We start from the raw sequence: 12869 nt of genomic DNA on the forward strand, positions 1-12869 counted from the left end.
TTGATGACCCAAAATTCTAAAAAAGTTGTGCCAAATACGGCTAAGGTTATCTATACCTGGGATAAGGAAATCCTTAGTATTTAGAATAAATCATACTTTTGCAACAGTGAATTTATAAAAATTACTATATAATTGATTTTCATGTCAACACCGAAGTGTTGTCTTATCACAGAATAAAAGCGAACACGTAAAACAATTAAGGGCAGCACATTAAAACAGCACAACAGAATCAGGCATACCTGTGTTCCTGGACTTACTGTTAACTAATATTTTGGCATCGCAAAAAGTTATGCGTTTCTCAGACTACTTATGACAAACCTTGTTTTGTTCTCATTTCGGTTGAGCTGTCAAATTCATCCCATTTACCCCGAGTACAAATTTTCAACTTCAGCTTTTATTAACTAAGGTGAAATGGAAACTTGTGTAATCAATGTAATTACGTAATTTTTTGTTTGTATTGCAATTAGTTGATATTTGTTATCTTAATGTCAAAATCTGCATCGAATTTTTTTTTAAAGAAGATGTTTTTATGGTGTATTCACGATAGTCCAACTTTCCGAATAATTCTGTTTGTTTTGACTAATCTTTTAAAATGTATTTTTTAACTTTGAAATGTGATTTTTTTTTGTTAAGAAGTTCTGTCATGTTGTTTTACATTAGAGACGAAAACTAGGTTTCGGATATTTTATATTTTAATGAATGAGATAAAGACAAGTATCTTAGTTCCTTTGTTTTCGTCCTATAGTTGATATGTATCCCTCGGTTTTAGTTGGTAGTTTCTTTGTTTTCCTCTTATATAGTCGATGTGGTTCTTAAAATGTCCTGTATCAAATCAGGCAAATGGTTGTTGTTATCTTATAGTTCGTTTGTGTGTGTGTTGCATTTTCGGGTGTTTTTTTTTGGTAGCACTTCTATGTTACTGTTGTTTTGTTGTTTTCATCTTATAGTTGATGATCTGTTTCCATCAGTTTAAGTTTGTAACCCTGATTTTTTTTCTCTCAATCGATTTATGACTTTAGAACACTGGTATACTACTGTTGCCTTTATTTATAATCATAACATTTTTTTTCTGAATCATCACAGAAATTCTAGCACCATTTTAAATTAACATACTAATAAAGAAATTGTACATGTAATACATAATCGCATGAGAAAAAAACCCTTATATATAAAACATTAAAGTTTATGATATAAACGTAAACAAGTCTGTAGGAAAACATGCCTTTTTGTTGTATTACACTTTGTGTGTCGCAAAATATAAAGGATAATTAAATTCCTTAGATTTTAACGGTTGGTTCAAATTTGTCATATTTCTTTTTCTTAAATATGTTATAAATCAAACAGTTAATTTTTCCGTTAAAAATATATTACATTTTTATGTTAATATAAAAAAGAAGATGTGGTATGATTGCCAATGAGACAACTGTCCACAACAGACCAAAATGACACAGAAATTAACACCTATAGGTCACCACACGGCTTTCAACAATAAGCAAAGCCCATACCTAAGTCAGCTATAAAAGACCCCGATAAAACCATGTAAAACAATTAAAACGAGAAAACTAACGGCCTTATTTATATAAAACAAATGAACGAATAAGGCTTTTTCTAGCTGAATGATTTTTTCTTGATGTTTAATGCCGTACCGTGACCTATGTTTGCTTGGACGATAAAAAAAGACATTTTTGTGGGAGTATTTTGCTATGAAATTCTAACAATCTTTCAATCGGTCATACTCCGTATAGGTTTTTAATTTAGAATACGGACTTCGGTTTTGGTGTACGTACCGTTCAGAAACCTAATTGGTCGTGAAAAACATACAAAACCGACTTTATGAATATTTACAACTTATGAGTCTAAAATTTGAGATTTAATGAATTCTATACAATTTTCATATCGTTTTTGCCGAATTTATCTGTTCTCTATGCATATGTTTGCTGAACCTGGACCTTAATTGACACTATTTAGCATTTTGTTGCGTTGTTGAATATTTACTGATAAACGTTACTTGATAAAAACAGGACAAATAAAACAAACAGGTTTAGTGGCCTTCGGCTGTTTTCCGCTCTTTGGCCGTGTTGTTGTCTCTTCGATACATTCCCTATTTCAATTTTCAATTTTAACATGGTTATAATTGTATGTCAACTTACGATAGGAGTAATTGCCCTTCAATTATAAGTTTTGACTGACAAAACTGCAGAAGAGCAGAGAAAAAAAACTACAATCAACAAACAGGTCTGAATTGTCAGTCATTCCAATGGAATGATTTTTTAATTTTTTTTCCGTGTTTTTGGATCTTTATACTATGATATATAAATTAGCGTGTTTCACATGTTCTTACATATGAAACATTTAGAGAAAATAAAAATTACCATTTTTTTTAAGCTGAAAGTACCACACCAATAAAATTCATCATTGAAGGAGTAGTAGACACTGATGAAGAAATTAAAAAAATCAATGAATTGAAGGAAAATATAAATGCTGAGCAAATAGATATTCAACTAGAAAGTGCCGAAAAAGGGTCACTTACTTTAATAGTAAGAATAAAGAACAAAATACTACAGAAAAGGAGGTTATTGGTTCAGACGGTCGTGAAATTTATTTATAGTATAACTGCAACGTACAAGTTTATCTACAAAGATAAAGAAGAACCAACATTAGTGATTCTACCAGATGAAGGTAAATTTAGTTTCCAATTTTATTTATAATTTAATTTAGTCAACTTAATTCTTTTACACCTAAAACTAAATAATTGGTTTCATCATGTGCTGGAATTGTAGATTTGTGTGATCAAGTAAAATGTATCATCTAGTATGTTCATATCAATGCACCTAAACTTTGAAATTATGGACACGATCTACAATTCTATAGCAAAAACAATCATTCGTTAACGTAAACAAACCATTAAGTATCTCCTAGACAAAAATGGACACCATACACAAATTGAATGCATAAAAAAAAATTGCATTTAATAGATAATCAATTGTTAAAATCATAATCGATTAGACTGGTAATTTGTATTTTAATAATACTCAAATATGTTTCAGTAATCTTGCCAAAAATGGGATTACTTTTGATCCATTTCGCCTAGTCAAAACAGTCTGTCTTATATAATATAGTAATAAAACAAACAAAGAACATCAAACAAAGATAAAAAAGGAAATATACCTCAACGCAAGTAATTTGTATAAGTTTTTCCATTTTTTATAAGTATTCCCTTTCCACAATCTTAGGTGTGTAGATATATCAACTTGTCCAATTCGTTCGTGTACGTAACAACGTATTTGATTTTAACGAACGAAATCTCTGTTCCACAGAAAAATTATCTCACCAGGGTTTTCGATAACACTAAATAGTCAAAACATTTACTAAAAATTGAAAAACAGCACGTTTATTAATTTCTTGCGTTCGAAGCGCTTTTATGGATTTACCTTCATCAGGAACACTCCAAACCAAACATTTGAAATCCGAAGATGTATACGTACCAAAACCGTTGAAGACCTATTTGTCAAAAATACCTAAAAAAAACCAGCCAAATTCATCTACAGCCAACTAAATTTTACCAGCGGTATAAGGACATCGTTCGTGAATATAACTCAACATGCAGACATCCTATGGTGACGTTCAGATATTTAACATCCAATCTTTTATGGTAATTATCCTTTACACAAACTTGTCGGCATTCACCTCAAAATATTTCCAAACATTAAAACAGACTAATTTAGAAGGGATATAGTCACGATACTGTTGTCAGGTTATTAAAAATAACATATCTTAATATTACTTTTGATTCACTTATAGGGTCTTTCCATCGGAAATAAAGATATTTATTCTAAAACCAGATGTTGCCATGATACGGGTTATGTTTTTCTTGTATATTTTATTATGGTATAATACTAGACCCTTAACGGGAGGGATGATTGATATTCATATGATGAAGACATAATCTTTCATTCAGTTTAATTGAGATTTGGAGCGATCATGTCAGTAACTGCTAATAGTCCTTTGTATATTAATGTATCATTGTCATTTTGATTAGTTTCATTTGCTACCTATTCTGACAAATAAAGGCAACAGTAGTATACCACTATTCAAAATTCATAAATCGATAGAGAAAAAAAAATCCGGGTTACAAACTAAAACTGAGGGAAACGTATCAAATATAAGAGGGCTACGACACAACAGAGACACAACACCGAAACGTAAGACACAGAGAAACGAACTATAATGTAACAATGGCCATTTTCCTGACTTGGTACAGGGCATTTTATGAAAAAATGGTGGGTCGAACTCGATCTTCTTTAAAGTATTTTTTACTGGGCGTCATTCTGTGGTTCTAAATTGGTTAGAGGTATTAGAGGAGGGTTTAGATCTCACAAAACATATTTAACTCCACTGCATTTTTGCGCCTGTCCTAATTCAGTAGTCTTTGGCCTTTGTTAGTCTTGTATGTTTTTTTTTTTAATTTAATATTTTTATTTAGGGGCCAGTTGCGTTTAGGACCCATTGGTGGACTTCGGTTGTTATCTGCTTTTTGGTTGGGTTGTTGTTTCTTTGACATATTCACTACTTCCATTTTAGATTTTTTTGTCAACATTGTCCGATGTAATTTCTTATTTAATCCTGGTACCTTTGATAATAATTCGCGTCAAAGCACGTAATCTTATACTATTAAAAATCTTTTTATCTAGCAAATATAAAGTAGATGGGAAGAATAAATCAGACAGTTTAACTATTATTGCTTTAGAATCGTCTGCGTTCTGATTATTGATCAACGGAAATGTAACAATAACAATAATCATAAAGTCGTACTCATAAAGGTTGAGAAATGTTTCCGGTTTAAGACGTTACAAAACACTGAACATCATTTTAACTTTTTTTTATAATATTAAGTTTAAAATATGAATACAAATGTATGTTATGCATAACGATAAATCTAAAGTTAGCTGTTAAGTAAGCCTTTTCCGTATTAATTTCCGTATTGGCCCCTGTATTGGCTCTGTCCGAAAACCAAAATTAACTCCGAATTATTATCGACAGGACAAAGTCATCAGTATTGCACCTGCCGTATAAGGGCTGATTTGCTAAAATCATTTATTCATCAATGTTATTAACTGGAATTATATCCCATACACACAGTAATGCAGTAAGACTGATTAAATAAGGTTGGTTACAACAATTGATGTGGTCCAGTTATTATTAATACGTTTTTTCCATATATATTATGTAATGCAGATTCGGTACCCTCCTCTGTGAAAGCGGTAGCGATGGAATCATCCTGTGATGAATCTGGAAAAGATTCACTTGTTTTAAATCTTCAAGTCAAGAATAAAGTTTTTCAGTCAGGTTCACTTCCCCAGAGCTTTGGTAATTTTCTAGAAGATGCAACACAGATTTCCGATGGTAGAGACTTGATCCGAGGCAAAGATCTTCGTGCGGTGGTACTTCTAAGAAATGAAGGTGGGTTCGTTCAATATTTTCACGCATGACGGAACAATTTTTATTTCATACTTTTACATAAATGATATTGGATATTTCAAGAATCATTCAAAATCAAATATAACCATTTGAAGATAAGCCAGGAGAAATCTTTTGTGTATAGTAATTGATTCTTATTATGGATCCGTTTAATAAGAAACTAGCATATATTCTATTGTTACGGACCAATCTCTATTTACGGAAGCCGTAAGGATATCAAACCAGTTTCGCCATCTCTTTTCATGTACATTACTTATTTATAATACAGCTGTATCAAATTTAGATGCAAATATTAATTATGCTCGGTGATACAAACTGATATATGGTTCATTTTATATATTGATAATCTCTGAGAAAACTAAAGGTCTAATTGATAATAAACTCATCATAGATACCAGGATTCAATTTTGTATTAACATCAGTCGAGCGTTTTGTCTACTAAAGACTCATTAGTGACGCTCAAATCCAAAAAGTTATACCCCAAAAAGTACAAAGTTGAATAGCAATCCTAAAAGTTTTGCCAAATGCAGCTAAGGCTATCTATTCCTGAGGTAGAAAAGCCTTATTTTTTTCAAAAACTCAAAAGTTTTGTAAACAGTTAATTTATAGATATGATGCTTAATACCATAACAATAAAATAAAATTGAGAATGGAAATGGGGAATGTGTCAAAGAGACAACAACCCGACCATAGAAAAAACAACAGCAGAAGGTCACCAACAGGTCTTTAATGTAGTGAAAAATTCCCGCAATCAACGTCCTCAGCTGGCCCCTAGACAAATATAATTTAGTTCAGAGATAATGAACGCCATACTTATTTCCAAATTGTACATAAGAAACTAAAATTAAAATAGTACAAAACTAACAAAGGCAAGAGGCTCCTGTCTTGGGACAGGCGCAAAAATGCGGCGAGATTAAACAAGTTTATGAGATCTTTTTTGAGTTTTTGGGAAAAAAAGGCTTTTCTACCTCAGGAATAGATAACCTTAGCTGCATTTTTGCTCTATGGTCGGGTTGTTGTCTCTTTGGCACATTCCCCATTTCCATTCTCAATTTTATTTAAGATTTTATAGCCTCACAATTGTACTTTATGACATTAACAAAATCTAGTATTTAAAATTGATTCTATAAGTCAGAAGAGCATGAGTTAAGGAACAAAACTAGCTGAAATATAAATAGGTTATGGAGCTAAATTTCGAGATATTATATTTTTAATGTCGAGAAAAGACTGACTGGGAGATTTACCTATATTTGCATTGGTATACTATTTTGGTCTCAAATCAAAAGAAAAGGAAAAGTGTTATGGAGTAAAATGATTTATACTGTATCGTAGGGAAAATAACAAAGGAGTCCGAACATTTAACACACATTTCTAAACCTGCCCTTACTATATCCTTAAGTCTTGGAGTGTCATTTGTTTTTATCTGATGAGTAACGTCAAAATTCAATTAAGTGCATTTTTTTATTTTTCGTGTCCTTAATTATTCATTTAGCAAAAACAGTATTTCTTCGCAAAATTAAGAAATAAAACAGCCAATCGTATATCTGTACGGATTCAAAGGAGATAACGGTTAATGCGATAATGAACGTTGAAAGTCCCGTTTTAAAATCTACTTTTGTACGACAGCACAGAGACCGCATCTTCAGATCTGAAAACATATAAATGCGCAAAAACACCAATGGCTACAGATTCAAAAGATATATTTTATTCCTTTCATATGAATTAATTTCCGCATTGACGGATATATCATCCACATTTGCTACTCATATACTCTTTGTGTTGTTATATACAAATGTATTGACAGTTTAATACATTTTTATTTGTAGAATCTCATAAGATGATTTCAGTTGATGATTTCTTAGAAGAAATTGGTCTTCAACAACTGCATGAAATGTTTGAAAAACACGAAATAACAATGGATAAATTGTTGAACATTTCTGCAGAAATACTACAGTGGATTGGCTTGAAAGACAAAACACAAATTCGCATCATCATGGATGCCTTGGAAAAAACAAAAGAGGAAAAAGCAGTTACATCTAATTACCGTAAGTCATAAAAAAACCATTTCAACATCGTATAAAACATTTAGTACTCATTGTACTGATATGCATCTTTGAATTGTTTGTTTTTTTGTTTGTTTTATGGAGAAACAAAATCATGTATACTAAGCATTAATAGTCTTAGTACACAACTGTACATACTATTTGTTTTTTTCCCGTTATATGACATTGCACTGGCTCTTCCTAAAAACTAAGGATTTTCTTATCGCAGGCATAGATTACCTTAGCTGTATTTGGCACAACTCTTTGGAATTTTGGATCCTCAATGCCACTCAACTGTGTACTTGTTTGGCTTTATAAATATTTTGATATAAGCGTCACTGATGAGTCTTATGTAGACGAAACGCCCGTCTGGTGTACTAAATTATAATCATGGTACCTTTGATAACTTTTTACACCACTGGGTCGATGCCACTGCTGGTGGACGTTTCGTCCCCGAGGGTATCACTAGCCCAGTAGTCAACACTTCGGTGTTGACATGAATATCAATAATGTGGTCATTTTTTTTTACCAAACTTTGATTTTTTTCGAAAAACTAATGATTTTCTTATCCCAGGCATAGATACCTTAGCCGTATTTGGCACAACTTTTTTGAATTTTGGATCCTCAATGCTCTGCAACTTTGTACTTGCTTGGCTTTATAAATATTTTGAAATGAACGTCACTGATGAGTCTTATGTAGACGAAACGCGCGTCTGGCGTACTAAATTATAATCATGGTACCTTTGATAACTATCTTTCTACATGCAGTATTTACAAGGAAACATAGACTGTAAAGTATGTGATAAATTTTGATGATGGCATTCGAATTTTGCTTTACAACGGTTAATTTCAAAGCACTTTAACTGTTACTACTTACTACAACGTTTCCTGGTGAATTTTTATGAATAACGTCCGTGTTAAAAGAGATAAAGATTTGTGTTTAAAGGGGAGGTAATATTGTTTCACTAGATTTCACAATGTGATGTAAATCTTGATGATGATAGGAGGTTAAAACGACCTTGACTGGCTTTACAGCCCTCGCACGGTCTGTATTGAATCTTACGCAATTTGACTGGATTAAGTTATTACTAGTTACCTTTAAACAGTTTCACACATGTATATAAATTAAATCAGAACGTGCATGAATGTAACAACAAAAAAAGGATGGCTGTGCAATTTAAAAAAAAATCATTTCAACATTTTATTCCATTAAACAGGTAATATTTCGAAGAGAAAACCCTAAATACTTAATAATAGAATTATTGTTTATCTTAAAAAAAAAAAAAACAACATTTTTCAGGTTCATTATAATCTTATAATTAAAACTCAACCCAAATAAAATAGGTCACTTAAATAAAGTCAAAGTGTGCCTAATCTGCCCATTTTTTGGACATCAATGAAATCGTTTGAAGTCAATTTCGTTCACAAAATCTTGTCAGACACTTTAGAATTTAAATATTTACTTCATTATGAATCAATGATGGAATGTCATTAGACACATTAATAAATTTGTTGATGCGTTTAAAATATGAATTATAAACAACCTGTTTGGTTCAATTTTGTGAAAATAAGTTAGGAAACATAGCTGAAGAATTATTAATTTGTTAGTGAATAATTCAACCCATTGAAGCCGTATTCATGTGATCTTCAATTAAATCCCTTATTAAGGTAAGGGTTACGCTTAATCTATGCGTGTTGAACTATCAAAAGGAAGAATAATGTCAACATTGAAACTGATACAAAGTTAAACCATTTGGTTGACTGATACGATCAACAATAAAATCATTCTTGTAGAGGTGAAAACGATGATTTACATATTTTTACCTTTAATATGATATCAAACAGACCTAGAAAACCCCATTTGCATTGTGTTCCCCATCACTTTTTATACTTATGCTTATATCGGGTAATATGACCGTCGGCAGTCTTCGGGGTCACCTCGATGGTGAATTAGATTGCATCTAGACTATAAAACACGCGAAAGCTGATACATATTAAACAATAACTCATCCTAAATTGCCTTTTTGTTTCAGATATTCGTGATAATATTGATACCAATCACGGTTTCAAGGGCATTTTCAACCCCCTTTCTGTAATACACCACGCCCCTTGTAAAACCTTTATTTATGTATATGATAAATCGCATAAGAAATGGTTTTTTTTAATATCAATCCCCAATTCAGTGCTCTTGAAATAATATTGATATCTCGGGTTGATACGAATTTTATATTGAAATACCCATTTGATATTGTTCATCTATTTACTCGGAATTACACTGAAAAATATATACTCATTGTTTTGTCATAGACAGTAACTTGCTCAATAATAGCCAAACTGTAAATGGGAATTATTGTGAAAACATCTGATTTATTTGTAATTTCGTGTGCGTTCCGGTGCAAAGGTTTTATTCTTGAAAACCGCTGTCAATTATGAGATTAAATCCAGAGCCATTTATTTGACTATTTCATGACCAAACTTATTCAGGAGTACTTTTAAGTTGTGTCCAAATTAGAACGGTTTTATGTGGTTGTTCAACTTTTTCGAGAGCTCTGTTTCAGATTATCATCATAACATCAGACAACCAAGTAAATTTCAATTTACGGCATTATTAAATGATTTTTTTTTGCCATTGCATTCATTGAAAAAACAAAAACTTGTGAGACGGTTAAACCTTTGTGGAAGCAGTGTCTTTCTTCTTGAAACGGAGCTTAAGTGAAATTGTTATTTTTAATTATATGTAACAAAAAAAAAACAAAAAAAAACAATCAAAAACATAATTATTTTCCTGTTATTCATTTAATAGTACTTGGCATCTTTTGTCCTTTATTTTTTACACCTAGCAAATAAGTCACAACCATTCCTATGCTATTTATATGTAATTGAAACAATCGTGTCCAATAATCGTGCCTACATATGAATACGATTAGATTTGCTATGGATAGAAGATATGTGTAAAAGTATGTTTGTCTAGTATTATATTGGGAAAGTTGTCTAATTTGCAATCATACCACACCTTCTTATTTCTATATAGTCAGTCAACTATTTTGTCCTTGGAGGCGATTTTCCTGATTATTTTGTATTTTGGGCATTTACTATATTAGATAGAGAGAAACTGTTAAAAGTAAAAAGACCGGAAAGACATGATAAACAAAACAGATGTCAAGTCCTGAATTATAGTCTGGTCTACTATGTTTGTATAGTGTCCATAGCTGAAATAACTTTAACAGTATCAAAAAGATGCACATACATCCAAGAAGAGCTTGTAGTAAAATTATCAAAGACATTTAACCTTTATTTCTTCTAATTTGTTTAAACGTGATCATGATATTTAATTGAAAAAAAAAAAAAATGAATTCTTGTACATTTTACGATGTCAAAATTATAGTTCGTGATTTATTTGTTTATCAAAGAGCATAACAGTTTAAGGATACAATTTTGGTTCTTATGCTCTCAAAAGTTTTATAGTTTCAACTTTAATGTTTTTTTCTCCGTCGTTTTTGGTTAATCGTTAAGCAAGAAACTGTAGTACGCATGATAACCATATCATATTATTTTTATTGAATCAGCGGTGGCACATTATCTATTAAACAATATCATGAATATGTCCGTGAGACATTGAAACAAAACAGACACAACACACGCATGTAAACAAGCACATGTATGGCACGCCTGAACCACTTTTATAGATAATCCTAGATGATCTCAGATAAACCAGGATTTTCTCAGATAAACTAGGATTATCTCACTTTTTTTTACATTAAGCTCAGATAAACCGGGATTATCTCGATTTTTTCCAGATAATGTGGGTTATCTCAGAATTTTCAGATAAACCGGGATTTTCTCCAGATAATGAATTTTCTATATTTTCTCAGATAAACTAGAATTTTCTCGAATTTGAATTAAGCTGAGATAATCCTAGTTTATCTGAGATAAACCGGGATTATCTGAGAAAATCCGGGATTATCTGAAAATTCTGAGAAAATTTATTATCTGAAAAAAAGTAGCCAATAGAAAGTCACGACACATTGGAAGATAATTTCATGGTCATAAGGGATAAGATATAGAGACCATGGTGCATCTATACAGACAAAATAATGAAAGATAAGACTCTTACGGGAAACGTTTTAGAACGTTTAATTTTTCTAAATTTTATAAAAAATAACAATTGATTTATTTAGGATGTACATGTATTACAGGTATATCGATATTAATGAAGATCAGAGGGAAGTAGTCTTGAGAGTTTCTTTTAAGAGAATTTGAATGTAATATCCTTATTTTTCCTTTTGAAGATAGTGAAATATGTTACATAAATCTGACATCCGCACAATTAACTAGGACAAATAACTTTAATGTTGAAATAAGTTTAGCACAGATGAAATACACCATTTAGAAGTCCTAAAGGGTTTCCCTTTAGAAAGTTATAATCTTAATTAAAAAAGATATCACGCTCCATTTTTCTTTCCGTAATTCTCTCTATTAAAACAGTGAAATATGGTATCATACATTTTATTGCTTAATGTTACATTTTAGTACTTACATTTTGTATTTTATTAGTAAATTGAAATATAAAGTTTTAAGTGTTTTTTGTTAATTAGATAATCTAATCATGATGATGACAAATGCCCAATACCTGAAATATTTATTACCTTACAACTCTATTATATTGTTTATTAGTTTTTATTTAACGACACGTGCCCAGTGCATTGTTAACCATTAAACAAACGCTGTTAACACGGGTGTTTGATCGCCTCATTTTGCATTGAATTAGATCTATTTATTTGGAACTTGTATCTTTATTTTTGTTCTAAGAAAACCTTTCGTACTCAGTGCAATCAGGAGGTCCTGGGCGGTTTTAAGACTTTCTGGAAAATTATTACTTAAAATATTTTTTTTTACTGTTAAATGAAATACATGTAAATTCATGGAGTGTCAGTGAGTTTTAATTTATTATACAAATGAGAGCCCAACTTTGGTAGTCCAGATTGAACACATTAGGCAATCGTATATATGCAATCAGGAACAGATGTATCCACAAAATTAGAATAACATTTTATGTACTTTCCTGCTTTAATAAATCATTTTTAATACACAATACTATTTATAAATCAATGTTTAAAAGTCACCAATTTATGCTAATTAAGATTAAAACTTCATATAACATATTGTAATACTTAATCTTGTAAAAAATTTCATTAATAAATACTTTTTAAACTAAGATTAAAATTGCATGTGTCATTCGGTCATTTCATGTGTCATTCAATCATTTCATGTGTCATTCAATCATTCGTGTTACGTATCTCTAGTACTTATCTATGGATAAGAGCTAACACTACCAAAACAAATTCACTA

General features: G+C 31.0%; 1 protein-coding gene across 1 annotated transcript in view; it reads left to right on the forward strand.

Annotated features, from left to right (window-relative positions):
• Window positions 1-12869, forward strand: part of LOC143066838 (uncharacterized) — a 265369-nt gene that overhangs the window by 11818 nt on the left and 240682 nt on the right. Inside the window, exons 3-5 of the mRNA XM_076239650.1 lie at window positions 2386-2679; window positions 5236-5460; window positions 7305-7523. Coding sequence (XP_076095765.1) covers window positions 2386-2679; window positions 5236-5460; window positions 7305-7523 — 738 coding nt within the window. The remainder of the gene's footprint in view (window positions 1-2385; window positions 2680-5235; window positions 5461-7304; window positions 7524-12869) is intronic.

Source organism: Mytilus galloprovincialis, chromosome 3 (assembly GCF_965363235.1).
Source record: "Mytilus galloprovincialis chromosome 3, xbMytGall1.hap1.1, whole genome shotgun sequence".
In the NCBI taxonomy this organism is placed as follows: Eukaryota; Metazoa; Mollusca; class Bivalvia; order Mytilida; family Mytilidae; genus Mytilus; species Mytilus galloprovincialis.